Raw genomic sequence first — 19,794 nt, forward strand, 5'->3', positions numbered from 1 at the left:
ATTTATGATGTATGCACATGTATGGTGTGTGTGATGTGGATATAGGCATAGAGATACACAAGCGATGGAAGCTACACTCATTCTTTTGAGGGCCCAGGATTCAAATGGGAAGGGAGAGGCTGAGGGTACAGGTCAATTTACATACAATGATTAATCCTCTCCACTCAGAAACTCACAAGTTGTATTCAGTTGAACTAATGGAGGATATCCACTTTCAAATTGTTTGCATGCAAGAGCATTCTGTATGAAACACTTGAGGTTTCCTCCAGGTCGAAAGGGTCCTGCACCAGTCAGCAAAAAGGCAAACACTTAAGGGCTGGTTCAGACGGACGTTTGGAGGCGTCACGTTCATTGGCGTCGCGGCGGCAATGCGTTCGGGCTTTCAGCAGCGTTCGCGTTGCGTTCGGATGCGGTCGCGGTTTTTCTTCCCCTAGGGGGACATTACCCGTAGCGGTTAACTGCCCCTGGAAGCTACATGTAGCTTTCAGGGGCTCCTTGAACGCTAGGGAAAATCGGGACCCGAACGCCCCGTTCGTGCAAACGCGCATGAAAGCTTGGTACAAACGCTCCCATTCACTTGAATGGGAGCGTTTAACGCCAAGCCCCGAACGCTGGCTGTAATCGCTCTGCAAGCGTCCGTCTGAACCAGCCCTAACGTTCTCAAACCAGAGATTCACACTGAGGCATTGTCAGGTTCTACCTCAGGGAACCTCAACGCTGGTGAAAGTGTTTAGTACAGAATACTCTTGCATGCAAACCATTTTGGAAGCAATTATCCTCCATAAGTGCAACCAAATACAACTTACATTCAAGTTGTTTTTATCATTACTAGAGTTCCAGCTTTGTTGTCTGAGTGCAGAGGGTTGATGATTGTTTATATGTAAATTGGCTACACTGCTCAGCAGCTCCTTTCCCATTTAAATCCTGGGCAATCAAAAGGACGAGCCTTGCTTGTGTTATGTTTCAGCAGCCATTGTGATCTGGTTGCATGCTGTAGCTGTCCTGCTCCTGTGCAGCCCTTTCATACAATGGTGTGTGCAGTTTGCCTCTCCCTGGAGAGCATAGATTTAGGTGCATACATGTGTTCCCTAGAATGGTAGAACCAGACAGGCTTCAGTGTGAATCCCCAGTTCATAAGCATGAAATGTTTGCATACTTGGTAACTGGTGTTGGTAGAGTAGGGACCTTTTCAACTTCAATGCTGGTGAAAAGGTTTACCATAGAATGCTCTTGCATGCAAACCATTTTGGAAGCGAATAAATGCATTCGTGAAACTGCATACAACTTGTGTTCAAGTTGATTTAACATTACTAGAGTTCCAGCTTGTTGTTAGTATCTGAGAGCGTTAATGATTGCTTCTAAGCCTTAGTATGACTGAACCCCATACTTGGATTTGGGGAAAACTCAGAACATCTGCTGCTGAAAATATTTTGGGATCTCTGGAAAATTCTCAAGTAAATCAGGCCTAGCATATCTACGTATGTTGTCTCTGTAAAGCCAAAAATATTCTCATATCATCAAAGAATAACACACACGTTGTGGTTTTAAAGAACATTTTTATTATTTTTGTAGGTGGATAAGAGGACTGGTGCTGTAAGTGAATCATTGCATAGGAAGCAGGAACATATAGCAATATCATTCAGAATATAGGATAGATATCCAAGATTTGGCACATTTAGATCACACGAGAACACTGTCAGGAGACAAGGTGAGAGCTTTGTAAAGCACCTTATGGCTTTGCATTAAGTCAGTGTGGAGCTGATCAAGGGCATTTCCTTGTGACTTAGTGATTAATGACAAGCATTTTACATACAGTACACAACCCCAGAGACACCATCGCTCAATATGCCGCGGGAGGCTGAAACCTTGTCACAGCCAGTAACTCATCCTGACTTCAAGGGGTGGAATTTTCTCATAGGCACAAAATGCATTGTTTCTGAGGTTTCTCTAATTATTTTATTTGTACAGAACTACAAAAATGTCATGACAGTCAGCCTAAATGTAAAATCTATGCAAGGTAAAAATCAAACAGATCAATTAACACGTTATTACTGTAATAATATGCCGTACTCTGTTTGCTTACATACACAGTAAGTTGTTACAGATCTATGTAAGCTGATCTAGTTAAAGACTTCTGTAGTGGAAACCACTATACAATAACCCTGCAGCATACAAACTGAATGAAAGGGTTGTCAGCCGTATAAAGCAACGTAAGGCAGTTTTCCATTGACTGTGGTAAAGGAAGACATCACAGTGTTCACAACAAGTGACTTGATAGTAAGTGGGTGAAGAATATTTTGCTGGCTGCAGGTCCAGATTTAATAATGAAGCACAACTCTTACCTTTGAGCTACGGATATCATTTGCATTACTGAAACAAAATGCTTATCTCCAGGAGTGCCTGGATTTGCAAGACAAAAAGGTGGCATGATCTTGTCACCAGTTATCTATCTCTAAAGGGTTGTACTGCTTTTCCAGCCAAGTCTAAAACCACCCCTTGCATGGTTGTGGAGCTGGTCAGAGTGTAGGGATGGTACTTATCATGCTTCCTCTTTAGCCAGGGGATAGGAGTGCTATCCTTCACTAGGGATGATCAATGAGATGCAAATTGTTCTGAAATTATGCACTTTTTTATGCAAATGTATGCAGTTTGAAAATTAACCAATCAATTTAAACTTGGGTTTAAATTGATTGGTCCATTTTCAAACTGCATATATTTGCATAAGAATTTGCATCAACTTGTGATAATTTGCATATCTGTGATCATTCCTACTCTTCACTCAGTTTTATGAAATAAAAAATAAAATAACCTGGGGGTAAGACTATTTATTCAATATAATACAAATAACATTTGATCCACAAAATTATATTTTTGTCTGAAGTTCCACTTCAAAGGGAACCTAAACTGAGAAGGATGTGGATTTTTTCTTTTTAAAATAATACCAGTAGCCTGACTCTCCAGTTGATCCGGTGTCTCTAATACTTTCAGCCACAGCCCCTCAACAAGCATGCAGATCAGGTGCTCTGACTGAAGTCACACTGGATTAGCTGCATGCTTGTTTCAGGTGTGTGATACAGCCACTACTGCAGTCAAATAGATCAGCAGGACTGACAAGCAACTGGTATTGTTTAACAGGAAACATCGATATCCCTCTCAATTAAGGTTCCCTTTAAGCACAGGAGGATTGTGGTTGGATGATAGGAGTTAGATTTGTCCTGTTCATTTCAAATACACTAAAGTGGTTTAGGGAGTTTTAGTCCTTCTTTAATGTTGTGTGGTAGTGCATATAAAGGAAAGCAGCCTAGGATAAGGTCTTCCTCATCCTCACTTCAGAGGGCTCCAGGGGCAGGATTATAAACAGGCACAGTGAGCAGAGCTGCCGTGGTGTCCAGATGAGTTTGCAGATTATTAGCAGACTACCAATGCCGGCAGCTTCCAATCGTCAGAAGGGGCGGCCGCACAATGACATCAATACACAATGCCCAAGTGACATTGTCAAGGCAACAAATATGAGAGGTGCCCTCCTTCCTGCGTCGTATGAATGCTGAAATGGCTACCTTCCACAAACAGGTGATTCACATACTGAGGACATATGAGAAGTATGAGCAGAAAGACATTGTGCTCTGAAAAGAAACATCTCAGTGGCAGAATATTTTCTCTACACAACATGCACAGTACCAGATGTATACCAGTTGGATGCCAATAAACGTCAGATAATTTCACATTAAAAGGATAAGAGGTTTCCTTACGTCTTCCAAGAAAAATTGAAATCCTGACACAGATGTCAATCTAATTAAAAAAAAAACTTTAATAGAGTAAAATGCTTGACTCAAGTTGTTTGATCGAGTCCTACAGGTGGGACATTCAGCAGATGCAGAAAATGAAGCTAGGTGTAACTGTGATTGTATTATTAGACAATTTATGTGAAAAATACAACAAAACCATCTGCTATGGGCAACACTTCTTTCCTTTGCTCCCACAATTGCCGATAAGATAAGCCTCAAGGCCTAGCAATGTGAGCATTGTAGTGAGCTGACAGCAATACTGTGTAATCTGATGCAACTTGTTTTTACGTAGACTAGAATCTCTCTCTGTAAAGTGTAACCAGCATTGTTGTTCATGGCAGCAGTCATTATACAAAACAATGCAATGCAGTTATAACATGCCATAAACAATATACAAGATATTCAGCTTTCCTTGTCTGTTAGCTAATCTACATGTAGCAACTGCTTAAAATTCATCCATTGATTTAGAGCAGAACTGAACTCTTGCACAGCACACAATGAAAAGTTTTTATTGCATATGTAGTTGCTGAAAAAAAATCCACTGCTTTGTGTTCTGTGGTTGTTTAACCAGAGCATCATGCCTAATTAGTTCTTATCAGCAGCTACAAATAGACTGCAGGAACACTGCTACAACTCTCTACCCATAGAGTAAACTCTGATGCTTAACCCTTTCAGTGCCCCCTGCAAAGGAAAAACAAATTGTAAACTTCAGGTTTTTTTTAGGATTTCTATAAATTGTAATTAAAAAAAATGTCCATAAAGGTTATCATGCTGTGGATAATCAATCTGCAATGTCTAGAGGACTGTTAGGTTAGACCAGTTTGTACCTGAGACAGGCCTCACAAGTGTGTACCCATATTCAATACCCAGCAAGACCTGTCCCGTCTCTATAACTCACAAAAATGAGTATATATATATATATATATATATAATCAACCTGGATACATTTTCTTGGTCAAACACACCTGTATTCTGCACGAGAGAACACCGCTCTGGAAGGGCTACTGTTCCTCTCCTCCCGTTTTTCCAGAAATGACCACTGGCTGACTTGAGTAACAAAATTCCAAATTACTTACCGTCTCTGGCAGGTGGAGAGTATTAACAATTAATGGCATGACCCCAAAAAATTTTGGCTACAGATAGCAGTGGCTGTCCAAAGAGCATAATTACCTGATGCTGTCTGTATAGTCCATATATGTTATTCCCTGCACAGTAGGACAAAGAGTTAGCTTTACCCAGTTAGGCTATACTGTACATATTACAAATATTGGGACATCACAGAGGATGAATAATACGAGCATCCTTAACCATTAACCAGATGGCAGGATGAGAGTGAACCAGACACTAAGCTGTATTTGCTTAGCTAGAAGACAAGATACTAGATATGCAATGAACCACGGGAGTGGCTGGATAGAAATGCAAAAACACATGTAAGGCCATTCACATATACAACAACATGTATTTCATGGTGTACTTAGTCTTTTTCCTGAAGTCAAAGCTTGATGAAGTCTAAGTTTCAGCATTGCCTATAGCAACCATTTGCTAGCTGCTAGCTACAGCAGTTCCTAATGAAAGTGAAAGCAAACACATGATTGGTTGCTAGAGACAGCACCTGAATACCCCAGGGGCTTATGTTCTCTAGAAAGGTGCAGAGGTAACTGGTGCTAGGGTGGAGCAATTACTAACAGCAACCACTAACAATCAACAGGTAAACCCAATTGGTTGTTCTAACCACTGCGCTCCATTTTTTTTATATCAAACTTCACTTGTCTTGATAAATCAGGCCCCTCCAGCTCTATATGGGTTTCTACTCAGCATTCATTTATGGTAGCATTAAAGCTTCAAGAGATTCATTCATAGCAGTTTATCAATGCGACCTATGCAGACTGACCTTCTGACAGCATTGCAGGTAGTGCAGACCTCTCTCTATCCACACTTAAATAATGCTGCCAACAACATGATTTACACAGGAAAACTAAAGGCAAATCAATATATTGTCCGTTCACTTGGCGTGAAGTAGTGATTTTCTTAGTATAAACTCTACAAGAATGTAACAAATGACAGTAGAATCATGACAGGCACAAACAAAAATCAGTTCATACAGACGAGCCACACCCAAGGTGTGAAGCATGCTGTTCTTTGGGAAACAACATTCATTTTCAAGTATTTCTCTCCCTACTGAGTGTCCTCTACAAGTGACAGCTGAGTCAAAATGTCAGACGGCTGATTTCCAATGTCAGCTTGTAAATGTACACAATGACATGAAAACAAATTATATTTCCCTTTTGTCTCAGTTCCTACAATGACTAGTTTTTTTGCATACTGAAGTTACAGAGGCCATGGATTGAGTGTTGATGTTGCGCTGGTTTTCACTAAAGGCTGTGGGCTGTTCAGGCCATAGCAGAATCCCCGCAATTGATGAGATTACATGGTCATGCACTGAATCCACAGTCCTCCACCACAACATGCATGAACTGTTGCTTTGCTTTTGGTTTTATAGGAAGCAATGTTTCTGCATGCCAGATCGGAGCTAGCTGTGTGTTTTTATTGCTTACTTCCTGCCTTTGTTTTGTTGTTTGGGCTACAGTTAAGATCCGCTAACAAAAGTTCACAGTCCGTCAGTACATGAACTGGCACGTACTTCTTCATTTGTTCCACGGCTTTTTGATACGCTGATTTTTCTTGTTCCAGAGATCGGATCAGGTTTCTCATTTTGTTTTCTCTAGATAAAATAGTTTCAATATTGGCTTCCAGGCCCTGAATCTTGGTGTGAGCTACCTGTAATGGGAGAACAAGAGAAGCATTGTACTCAGACAGTATAACAGCCACATTACAAACATGGAGATAGTTTATGTGTAAAGACAGGAATGTTTTACTTCATATTTCTAATGGATTTATGTTAGATTTTCATTACATGCAATGTGTGTATTGAATCTATTAATAATGAAGGCCCTCGTGAGTGATGTTTGATCATCTATTGATAAGATCACTGATTTGGAGAGGCTATTCTATGCCTAATAGAACAGCCAGAAACATGGGTTGGTGGGATACGTAAACAAGGTTGCATTAGATGTCTCCTGTTTAGATTTCACCAAAAGCTCTCTACTATAAATGATTCTTATCTCCTGCAGTCAGTGACAATCAACTGACACACTGGTAAAACTCATAAGAAAACAAAAGACAACTGACACACTGGTAAGATTCAGAAGAAAACAAAAAAAAACTATTAACCCTTTTATGCACAAAACAATAATTGGTTAAGCTATTTGAACAGAGGATACATTTTGACTGCAGCGTCATTTAAAAAGAAATTTATACTGTCACTAAATTCAAACAAAATACGTTAAGTTTTTTACTGTAGTGAGCCAGTTGCAAAGTATTAACTACACGGCAGAGAAACCCGATAGAGAAGATAATTAACAAAAAGAGGAAAAAATAGGCCGAAATAAGTGGGTAAAGCAGCCCAAGAGTGGCCTAGCCCCTATAAAACAAGAAGGTGATGTCATATACCTAATATGAAAGACCATGAAACTATAAACTATCATATTACCAGTGGCTTCTGCTCCTTTCAACATCAAAGGATAGTTCAAGATATGTGTGCATGCGGGTTTTTTTCACTGTTAACACTTCATGAATTAGTCTTCACTGTCCTCTACACTAAGGGCCTGTCTCCACTACATGCAGATTGAATGCAGAATGGATGCAGAAAAACTGACTCCAATGAATGGAAACAGGCCCACAGGCATTCATTGGAGTTTTTCTGCATCCAATCTGCGTGTAGTGGAAACAGGCCCTAATTCACAGAGGTGGATGCCTAGAAGCTCTCTTAAACAAGCTTCAGATTTCAAAATAATCCCCCCCCCCCCCCCCCCCAAAAAAAAAAGGGTCAGAATTACTCTCATCCCTCTTGGGTGGGACGTGGAAGGAAGAGATGCATCAGTTACTCAACGCAGGGGCAAGGGCATTTAGTAAGGGGTTGCGGTTTTCCCATCCCTCTTTGTAAGGTACCCCCAAATGAAAGACTTGTTCTGGTATGGTCTAGGAAGTGGAGGAGGAGGGGAAACAGAGCACAGCCACTACCCAGCTTGCTGATACAGTATTCTACTAGCGGCTTACCTGACGCCCAAATTTACCATTGCCTTTTATCATGTATGCTCCTAGTAGACATCATTAACCTTAGAAGATATTTAAACCAGTATATTGGGGGTGTCTTCGTTGTATTCCAACCAAACCCTTATTTAGGCTAGGTTAACAGGAAAAGAAGGGTGCCACAGCAATCTTTCTCTTTCAACATCACTGCAATCCTAATACCCTGTATACGAGCATAAGAATGGAATAAGGAAGGGACTCTGCAGTAATTGTGATTTCTCTGCCTTGTCTAAATTTCGTATAGAGGAAAAAGCAAGTCCATATGTGTGCAATTTTGATGAGGAATCACTTTTGATGCTTAGTGTAAGGATTATGTGACTAGGCAGTTACCCTTGCATAGATCTTCCTTCATGAAGGCTGTTTTCAAGGTTCTTTGCTTACCTGCAGCTTTTCCAGGAGATCCATGTTTTGCCTTTTTAACTGATTATTGGCCTTCTCAATCTTCTGGACGGATTCAGTATCATCACATGGATTAGAGGCCTCCAACATCTCATCATTTATTACATGGTACTCCACCTCATAAGCGTGAAGCTGTTTGGAAATGTCCATCTCAAAGACCTGAAAAAGAAAAGTAAACCTCATTCACTAATGTTCCATACATCAGTAGGATAATAGGAATTGTCACATCTTACTGTACCACAGGAAAAGTGTAGCAATACTTTTTGCAGGCTTCATTTGCACAAATCTACCAAGAACCTGTGTAGAAAAGTTTTCCAGTCACTGCACGGATAATGTCTTTATTTACCAACACGCATCCCAATGGCTGCAATAGACTGCAGCTCAGATCAGAGCACAGTGGGGCTATGCTGAAGGCTGCAAGAAGAGATTGCAACAGACTTCTATCAAGATAATCACTATAGAGGGGTAAGCAGCTATCGTCAGGGCAGAACATTAGAAGATTGGCAGAGCTGAATGCACTTTCACAGCAGGGCCGGCCCTAGACTTTTTGCCGCCTGAGGCAAATTTTTAAAAAATTGCCGCCGGACCCCCCCCTCCCTCGCCTGGGTCCCCCGTCCTCCGCTCCCCTCCAGCCTTAAATAGAAGCAGCCGCTATGTGTAAGAGGAACGGGCGGGGAGGACACTCACCTCTTCCCAGCGTGCGCTCCACTGACGTCACTTCCTGCAGCGTTGCAGGAAGTGACGTCAGTGGAGCGCACGCTGGATCGAGGAAGAGGTGAGTCCTCCCCGCCCGTTCCTCTTACACATAGCGGCTGCTTCTATTTGAGGCTGGAGGGGAGCGGAGGACGGGGGACCCAGGCGAGGGAGGGGGGGGGGGGTCCGACCCCCCTCCCCGCCGCTGGCCCAATACCCCCGTCCTGCCAGCTACCCCTCCAGCTCGGCGGCCGGCTCCCCGCACCCACGGACGGGCGGGTGCCGCCCCTGGAAATTTGCCGCCTGAGGCAAAAGTTTCACCCCACCTCATGAGCGGATGGCCCTGTATCACAGGAGAGAACATGCAGCTTTTTTTCTCACAGGTTTTTTTTGTCAGATTTTCCACATTAAGGTACTCATTCAAGCAGCTTTGTTCGTTTGTTCAAATGCTTACTATGAATATAGCTGATTTGCTGAGCATTGGTTCTTGTTAGTAAAAGTGTGTAACCCTTTAAAAGGTGGAAACATCCTTGTTTTTAGCACTGCAAGACCTGCGCTGTCTAAAGGTACATACAAAGCCAAGCAGTTTGTCTGTTGCTAAAACGCAACCCAAAATAATCATTAAGATTTGGATGGTAAAACTCAAGCATGTATGCAGCTTTAGTCCTTTGTTTGTATCAGATTTAATAATTTTGATTCAAAAACAGATCTGGGAAAGTGCAAACTGCCTTGTACAAAATCAGGGATCCACAACTTTAAGAATATGGCATATCTCCTTCTATGCTCTGACATATAAAGCTTTAATCACACATAATGTGGAAAAACTTCTAAAAGAACAGTTATTATTTAAACTATTGGACATAATAGCAACATAACAGTCAGCAAAGATCTAGGCTACATTACTCGTAGGGTAATATAAGAAATGTTCTGATTGTGGGTATGCATCCTTGCAAAACAGGTTACCTGGGTAATAATTGTATCCATTGTGTCATTGGTCATATCGGGTATATTGTTCTTAAGAAAATCCACTATACTCTCAAACGTGTCACATGCCATTATTCCTTCTTTATTGTTGTTGAGAAGACAAAGTGCCACTTTAAATATGACTTCTGTTCCTTGTACAAAAATAATATCTGTGAATAAAGAATGTCACATAATCTTATTTTATATACAAAATGCCTGATAAACACGTTAAACAAAAAAAATATCGGCCAAAGGCTTAACGTTTTTTTTTAAATACCCATCTATCCCCCATCCTTCAGCCTTGCTCAGTAATACATAAATAAATACAAAAATGAAAAAACAAAACAAAAAACAAACCTAAAAACCTTACATTTTAAGTTATCACTACTGCTTGATTAGTGAGCCCCTTCAGCTAAGGGGGTGATGTGGCCAAATTGCTGCTCACCATCTCACCCAATCAGGACATGGGAGGTGGACCCTAAAGAGGACTGAGCGGAGGGGTGTGATGCAGCCTGCAGGATGAGGAGGGAATAACATGTAGGTCAAGGCCAGTACAGACCTTCAATTTTTACTTTAGATCCGATTCCAGCGAGTGATCAGATCAATATTGAAAACTGACATTGATCGGATATGGTTCAAAATGATGTAACGTTCGCCAGTATTTTGATCGATAATTTCCAACATGTCCTATCCGCTTCCCATCAAGAAAGAGAGTGATTTTGAGCTAGGGATCAGATGATGTCAGTCAGCAGGCTGTATATTTTTATGCCCGATCCAATCTGTTTCTTGATCAGAAATAGAATTTGAAGTAAAAATTGCATGGTGTGTACCAGCCTTTAGATGTCTTCAGTTCCTCTTTTTCCATTCTTCACTGTACTGAAAACTGTGGTAGGTACACTAAACGAAAAAACCACAGAGAGACCGGGAGCCCCAATGGTGTATTATCGTAAGATAACTGGGCTATAGTAATAGGAGTAATACTACTCACAAGTGTGGGTTGCTCCGGAGGCAACCACTCACAGCAGGCAGGTGGGGAAAACCCGTCCCCACTCGGTCTTTATCGTCTGGTCGCAGCTCCTTCAAAGAAAAAATACTCACTGGGTCATGAGCAAACAATCCCAACACTTGGGTCGTTAATTTGTGGGTATCAAAACGACAGGGGGCGCCCTTGCTGTATGCTCAAAAAGAATACTGGTCATTTAACTACTTGCCGACCGCACGCTTATACCGCGCGTCGGCAAAGTGGCAGCTGCAGGACCAGCGACGCAGTACTGCGTCGCCAGCTGCAGGCTGATTAATCAGGAAGCAGCCGCTCGCACGAGCGGCTGCTTCCTGTCAATTCACGGCGGGGGGCTCCGTGAATAGCCTGCGGGCCGCCGATGGCGGCTCGCAGGCTAAATGTAAACACAAGCGGAAATAATCCGCTTTGTTTACATTGTACGGCGCTGCTGCGCAGCAGCGCCGTAAGGCAGATCGGCGATCCCCGGCCAATCAGCGGCCGGGGATCGCCGCCATGTGACAGGGGACGTCCTGTCACTGGCTGCACAGGACGGATAGCGTCCTGTGCAGCCCGGATCACCGGGGAGGGGACAGGTAGGAGAGGGAGGGGGGAATTTCGCCGCGGAGGGGGGCTTTGAGGTGCCCCCCCCCGCTAAATGCCTGCAGGCAGGAGCGATCAGACCCCCCCTGCACATCATCCCCATAGGGGGGAAAAAAGGGGGGCGATCTGATCGCCCTGCGTGCCCTCTGATCTGTGCTGGGGGCTGCAGAGCCCACCCAGCACAGATCCCATTAAACAGCGCTGGTCCTTAAGGGGGGGGTAAAGGGTGGGTCCTCAAGTGGTTAACCATACATAAAAGGTAGTTTGCCTACCTTTATGGAAGGAGACAATATTCAAACAAGATATCAGGTAGATTTATTGGTAGCGGCACTTCAGACGAATATTGTCTCCTTCCATAAAGGTAGGCAAATTACCTTTTATGTATGGTTAAACGACCAGTATTCTTTTTGAGCATACAGCAAGGGCGCCTCCTGTTGTTTTGATATTCACTGTACTGAGCATGAATGACTTTGCAACCATATAAAGAGGAGGGGACACCGAGAGCCCAATATAGTGTAGTATGTACTGGTACGTAAATGCAGAGTAGATAAGTAATACTCACAAAGCAGGGTTACCTTCAAGGCAACCACTGTATAAGCAGGTGAGGAGATTAGACCTGTCCCCACTCAGGATTAAGAAGTCGCTCTCTGTAGATCAGAAGACAAAAGGAGGATAAAACCCCCTCCACCCGGGGTGGACACTGGTACAGAATACAGTGAACAGAGGCACCAAAGGCACCTCCTTGAAGCAGACACATAAAAAATGTCAGATTCAAGAAAAACAAATTTATTGACATACTCCGAATACAATAGACTGTCAGATGCAAGAAAAACAAATTTGTTTTTCTTGAATCTGACAGTCTATGTCTCTGCTTTAAGGAGGTAAGTCCACCACTTCCGCCTTAGCTTTTTAAAACTTGTATTGAATTTTATTCTTTTGGCGCCTCTGTTCACTGTATACTGGACTTTGCAACCAGGATGCCGTGGTGAAGTGCCACAGCTGTAAGCTCTAAACAGTCATGCAGGATACAGGTGTTACAGGGCCTGTTAGACTTCTACGTGAGATGGGAGCATAATCTACTTTTTGCCTTAGCAGGAATTCTATTTTATCCAGGTATCCACCAAAGTAATACTTATAAATGTTGGAGTGCTGGAGAAGTGAAAATAGTTTTAATGCCAGTACTAGTATTTACCATATTTATATCAGAAAATAATCAATAAGGTAAAGAACCAAATTTTCTAATACTGCTCCACTGACCGGCTAAAGGTGAAGAGTCCACACCAAATGCAGCCTACCAGGTTAGTCCTGACTCCAGCCAGTGAAGTTGAGAAGAAGGCAGCACATGAGAAGTGTGCAGAGTTTGGATCTGTGAGACAACCCCTTGCTTTTACCTATCTCTATTAAACACTGAGACAGAAACACTCTCTCAGCTATCACAGACATCGCCATAGAGTGCAGATTAATACCACAAAGCTTCATGGGAAATCTGTAGCTTTACAAGCAAAATAAAAAGTCCCTAATTTATTTTATTTTTAAATGACCATAATTTAATGACGCTACTAAGACTGTTCATAGAATGCAGAAGAGTTAACTGGACATCCACTTTTATAGACAATAAATGTTAACAGCATATTTATTTGAGTTTGAAGGATTCTGCTGTAGTAAGAGGTCGGCGGAAAGTCAGCCAGGGAATATTTGGCAAAAGGATATGAATCTGACAGGTTAATGAGTAATCACTCTGACTCAGATAACAGCCAGGGTCATTGAGGCTATTGCAAAATCCAAATGACCACAACGCAGCTTGCATTCAATATGCACTGCATACACACTCAGCAATATTCTGATATGTATGTTACTGGATTTTTATGTGCAGCACTTATACCATTACTGTAACCAATGATGCAACTATATCATGTAAAAGTGAACAAGCAAACGCATGCTGCAGGCCTCTTACCAAACACTCTGGCTACAAATCCAAGGGGAAACTGTGAGGCAAACAGAGTCAGGAACCATGGTGCAGCATAGAGGCTCGGGCTTATGTCATTCTCCTCCAGATGATTATAGAGATCTCTGTGGTAATCATGCAGAAGTCGGGAAAGCTGGTACATCTGAATCTGAAACCAAGAAAACAGATAACTCAACAAGCATGGTCCAACTGCTATTTCACTTGTTCCTATGTTTTGAGGCTAATGAATAAATAGTCAGTCAGGAAAAAGTACCTGACCTTTGCTAGCCAGACCAAAACTCTAGAACTAAAGTACAAAAAGAAAAAGTATGTCCAAAAAGGCTGGAATAAGAATTCCCAGATGCAAAAAATATGAAAGATAACATACCCTATCTTTATTTTGTTTTTATTTTAAAACCAGAAGAAATGCATTCAGTAATATCATGATGATCCGATTAATAAAGAGAAAAATAAATTTTGAGCTTGTAAAATATGGTCATCCACTGCTCACATAACCAACTAGAAAATGCAGACTTCCACAATAATTGGATCATATATATACAGTATATATATATATATATATACACATATATATATACACACATCTGTGCAATAGGTCAATAAGAATCTCAGCAAACAATTGACAACTCTCCTAGGCTGCAAATTAAATGAAACCAATGGAGGTGTGCAGATCCCCTAGAGGCTAAAATACATACCTTGAATACAAATCAGATGCAAGTTATGCACTTATCCCTAATCTAAAAATTTGAATGCAAACTGAAGCACATGGACGCAGCTAGCCATGAGTATACTTATATTTGTTTTTTGTTTTATACAGCAGGAGACATTGGCAGCACTTCCAGACAGAGGCTGCACCCAAATTAACTACCTGCATAGATGTGCGAAGCTCGAAAAACGGGCAAATTACACAACTTGTATTCAAAACAGGTACAGCAAAGGAGGGTGTACTAGAATCTTTCACAGCGATGCCATTTATGACTAGCAGCACCAGGTAAGAATTATGTTTTGCCTGTTAGATTAGTGGTTAGGTCTCTTCCGTGAGGGTCCATCATCGATGTGGAAGAATCTAATAAGGAATAATTTGTGCACATATTTTTTCTGAAGCTAACGCCCTCTTTTGCTGTACCTGTTTTGAATGCAAGTTGTGTAATTTGCACGTTTAGGCTGTTACTACGTTTTAGTGCTTCTCTCCTAACAATTTCTTCCAGAGATGTTCTTTGCACTGAATTCGTTTTTTTATGACTTTGGCTGCACATAAGAAATACTGCAACATAGTGGCAGACACCAGATCCTCGGTTAGGCGTTGGCTTGGATAAATTTCTTATTTGTGAGAATTGTTATGCTGTCCAATTGATTATATTTACACAGAACTAACTGGCTGTTTTGTCTGTAACTTATGCTTGAAGAAAGACTCACAGGAATCAGAAACGGACTGATTCTGTCGCACATTGTTATCTGGTGATGAATCTCTACATGCAATAAATTATCTGCATTGTATGTTTGTGGAAGTGGAATTTTTTTGTATTACCAATTTATTAATTGTATGTAAGAAATAGTCAATGGTGACGACTGAAAATACGACTGTCAACCACTTTAGTGTTGCAGATGAAGAACTGATTATGCCGACCTTTGCAATGTCAAAATGCAAAGTGGCACCATCGGGTCAGAGAAGCAGAGACCAGTGGGATGGTCCTACAACCAGATAGTTATACTTCATGCAACAACATCAGTGTGGTGTATGATCCTTCCCATATGTACAGCCAGAATGATAAAGAACTATCTTCAGTGGAAAGAACAAGAAGTCCTGGAAGAGATGGTATGGTGTTCACAGTACCACGATCTCATCATTGAGCCTGTCTGGAATAAAACAACTAAGAGCTGAGGTAATTTCTCCTACATGTTTGTAACAGTCTACTTGCGAAGTTCCTAAAAGACTGTGTACAAGCATACCTTGGAGAATTGATGGTGTTGTAAAGTCAAAGATGGTCACATCAAACACTGATTTGAGTTATGTTTGTGTTTAAAGACTCTTAAAGAGAACCCGAGGTGGGAATTACTTTTACTATTATGGCACAGAGGCTGGTTGTGCGCACTAAGACCAGCCTCTGTTGCCCCATCGTGTGTCTCCATGTCCCCCCTGCTCGCTGCTATACCCCCCGCATTGCTGGCGACACGCAGCGTGTCGCCAGCTCAATGTTTACCTTGCGCTGTCAGTCAGCGCTGCTCCCCTGCCTCCTCCGCATCGGCGCACCCGCCCGTGTCCCTTCCCTCCCGCTGATAGGAGGGAAGTGACGCGGCGGGTGGCGCCGATGCGGAGGAGGCGGGGGAGCGGCGCTGACAGACAGCGCAAGGTCAACATTGAGCTGGCGACACGCTGCGTGTCGCCAGCAATGCGGGGGGTATAGCGGCGAGCAGGGGGGACATGGAGGCACACGATGGGGCAACAGAGGCTGGTCTTAGTGCGCACAACCAGCCTCTGTGCCCCAATAGTAAAAGTAATTCCCACCTCGGGTTCTCTTTAAGCCTCTTATGACTTGTGTATGTTTATTTTGAGTTTTAATTTTCAGCTCAGGTTTTCTTTAAATTCTTAATAACAAAATTCTTAGCGGAATACAATTTGTATGGAGGTGCACCAGATTACCTGCAGGGACATCATATCAGGACGGTACTGCTTGCGGAAGCCAAGGTCGTACATAAGAAACTTCAACATTTCAAAGGATTGCTGTTCACTCATGTGAAGGAGGAGGACACCGGCCACAAAGCTAATTCCCTGGCAATAGCCCACCTCTTGGTCTAACAGGGAGTAAGCTTTCAGCAGGTTGTATAATGACAGCTGGCCTGCCCCCAGCTGGACGGAAAAGTATGGATGGGTTGGGAAAGTTCTTCCTGTTAAATAAATACATAAAGACACACATCATAAAAAAAATCCAATGCATTAAATATATGACTTCCATTGCAATGGGGAATACAGAAGTGTGGCTTTATAACAGTAACATGTGATGAGAGGGAAATTAGGTACGTCTGAAACTGTCACCTCACTAGCATGGCACTGTCTGCTGCAGAACATAACTATGCAGTCACCGATTCCTCACAGCTCTTTATTATAAGCGCCGACATCTTCCACAGCGCTGTACACAGTATATAGTCTTGTCATCAACTGACCCTCAGAGAGGATCACAGTCTAGTCTAGTCATATATCCATTGTAGTCTAAAGGTGGCCATACACTGATAGATTTGCAGCAGATTCGACCATCAGATAGATTTGTAAGATGCCTGTCAAGTAGAATCTGACAGGAATCTATCTGATGTGTGCCACACGAAAGAAACAGATTCCCAATAGATTTTAGAATGAAATCTATTGGAAATAAATCTAAATGCATTATTGGACCATTAGATCCAATGCAACTCTATGGGCCATCGATCTGCTGCCAGCAGCAGATCAACCTAGATTTTCCATCCTGTCAGATATATCAAATCCATCAAAATCGATTCGAAATCAGCCGTAAATTGATCGATCGATAGATTTGATAGAATCGATTCCACAGAATCGATCGATGGCTGAACCAGTGTATGGGCCCCTTAAGGCTAATTTAGGAGGAAGCCAGTTAACTTATCTGTATGTTTTTTAGAATGTGGGAGGAAGCCCAGGCAGACATGAAGAGAACATACAAACTCCTTGCAGATAGTGCTCTGGCTGGGATTCGAACCAGGGACCCAACACGGCAAGAGCGCTAACCACTACGCCACCGTTCTGCCCACTGTTCTTGATACAATTGTATTGCCCTCCCAATCAAGCTTTCAATTAATAAACTGTAATCAGTTAATAAACTAAAATTGACTACACATTTAATGATCAGATGTGAACACATCCGGAGGCTTGGCGCCCACACGCCCGCGTGATTGCTTTGTGGGCGTGTAGCGGTGACGTCGGGGCGGCGGGACGCTGGGCGGGCGGAGCGGCGCGATCGATTGATGTATTTATAGACGCTGTGATGGCGTCTAGATGTTATTCACGCTGCCTGCCTTTGAAAAAGCCGCTAGTTGCGGTGAAACATGTCAGGCTCTCCTGGCAGCAGGTTTTCTCCTCCACACCTTTCAACCCAACAAACTTAGGAGCCTTCCAACGTCCACCCGGACACCTTGGCATGGGACTGGTAACTATGTGGCATGCATGACATCCTCCAATGTTTCATTTGCTGTTACAAACTGTTGAGAGCATTGCTGCTTATTCTCTGGAGGGACATACATCCTGCTATGGTCATATGTGCTCAGCCATGCATGGTGTGAGCACCAAGACTTTGTTGACAGATGCCTCTATGCCCTGTGATTGAGGGCTATGGACTATAGTGCATGCTACGCTCATCAGTGGTGCCAATAACTCATGCCTGCATGTGCCTCACTGCCCTGCGATTGAGGGATATGAACTACAGTGCACATTATCATCTGTGTTTATTCCATTAACCCATGCTTGCATGTGCCTCACTGCCCTGCGATTGAGGGATATGAACTACAATGCACATTATCATCTGTGTTTATTCTGCTTGCAACCACTAACAAATCTTTATTGCTTGATGTCTGGAGGGTCTATGGACTACATGCTTCAGCCACTGTTGCTTGCTGCTCCTTTGCTTGATTTTGCACATTGACATCTATCAACCTCAATTACAATCTGCTAGTTACACATCAACTAGTAGTGAGCCAGTCATGCCAAAAGGGGCCCCACAGCCAAGATTTTTGTGACGGTTTTTCTGCATCCGGAATTGGACTCCATGTACATTACAGCTCTGTTTTTTTCGGGTGGACTGCAGCCCCCTGAGGTTGAATTATGTTGAGGAGGATTTTATTGTCTTGTGATTGTTTGGAATCTAGGGGGATTTTTATGTAGGGGTTATATATGTTATTTATACAATAAAGCAAGTTTACATTCTTTTCCATGCACCAGAGAGCCAATTCTCATTTCTTTTTGTTCTTCCATCAATTACCATAGATTCATCAAAGTGATCAAATCTGGAAATACTGACCACCGTAAGTTTTCAGGGTAATCAAAGACAGTCCAGGTTAGGATATCCAGTCTTGTTAACTATGGCTGTCCATATTTAGCCAGACAGAGCATAAAAATCATGATAGTGGGGTCTCTGTAACACTGAACTACTGAAGTCTGGGGAGAACAGCCAGACAGGCTAGAATAGCTTGCCTGGCCACTACTGTGCTGCAGGGCTGTTTCTTTCTTTCTTCCCTCTGCAGGACATAAACAGGAAGTGCCCCTTCCTGAGCTTCTTTCACCACACACAACTCCCTGAGGGCAGCCAGCATGTCTGTGCAAGTGTTACCACCATTACATGTCCGCAGTCAGCAGATAAATGGCACTTACCAAGATCCACAAGAATGGCATGCTGCTGAGCAGTGAGCTGTTTTAGAAGATCGCTGTATGTTGTGTCCAGCGGCTGCTGTTTGTTTGGAAGCCGATGTCTTAGACGATACTGCACAGACAGGAACTGCCAGATTTCCCCACGCTTGCTTTTTGGAACACCTTGAGATGGGAAGCAATAAAACTATTGCAAAGATACGTATTCATGCATAACACATGTACTGTATAGCATTAAAATGGACAGTGAAAATTATTATTTACAATCCATCTCTACGCATTTTTTGTCTGATGTACATACTGATACTGTCTGTGTTCAATACATATCATAGCACTTATTCATGGCTGGTGTGCGTGTCATTTGTATATATTGCTTGTACTTGTAGGGCTATACTCTAGCCTGGTTTATAGACTGAGCACCCATTGTCATTTGCTAAACTAATTATAGCTACTATTTAGGTGTGCAGACCTTTTTGTAAATATAGTGTTGATGTGTTACCCAGAGCATCATAGAGATACTGGATACACCCCATCACTGTCTCTCATAGATCCTCATAATCTGATGTCCTTGACGCACTCGGGTCAACTCTGGAGAAAGTTAAAAAAAACATCTGTATGGGTTTGTGGTTGCATGAGAAAGTCCAGTGAAGCCTAGAATGTGCAAACATCTTACAGATACCTACCCTGATTAAACAGACTTGCATTGGTATTTCTATTTCTAGGATGGCGATAATTGAGCATGCCACTTAGCCAGCAATAACACTTACAGCTGCTTTATAAATATTTAACTTCTTTCCATATTTATAGAAAACAACAATAGAAAGAACTGGTGAATAAAATAAAAAGTGGTGCTCAAATGGCATTAACAAATTAC

At 42.3% G+C, this 19,794-nt stretch overlaps 1 protein-coding gene across 4 annotated transcripts in view; it reads right to left on the reverse strand.

The window, feature by feature from the left end:
- Positions 1–1,536: 1,536 nt before the first annotated feature.
- Positions 1,537–19,794, reverse strand: part of TBC1D4 (TBC1 domain family member 4) — a 215,315-nt gene continuing 197,057 nt past the window's right edge. For all 4 annotated transcript variants that reach the window (XM_068267859.1, XM_068267860.1, XM_068267862.1 and 1 more), the window contains 6 exons: positions 18,927–19,085; positions 16,197–16,441; positions 13,544–13,703; positions 9,990–10,159; positions 8,316–8,492; positions 1,537–6,563 (listed from right to left, as the gene is read on the reverse strand). In XM_068267859.1, coding sequence (XP_068123960.1) covers positions 6,330–6,563; positions 8,316–8,492; positions 9,990–10,159; positions 13,544–13,703; positions 16,197–16,441; positions 18,927–19,085 — 1,145 coding nt within the window. In that variant the 3' untranslated portion in view covers positions 1,537–6,329. The remainder of the gene's footprint in view (positions 6,564–8,315; positions 8,493–9,989; positions 10,160–13,543; positions 13,704–16,196; positions 16,442–18,926; positions 19,086–19,794) is intronic.

This window comes from Hyperolius riggenbachi, chromosome 2 (genome assembly GCF_040937935.1).
Source record: "Hyperolius riggenbachi isolate aHypRig1 chromosome 2, aHypRig1.pri, whole genome shotgun sequence".
Lineage (NCBI taxonomy): Eukaryota > Metazoa > Chordata > Amphibia > Anura > Hyperoliidae > Hyperolius > Hyperolius riggenbachi.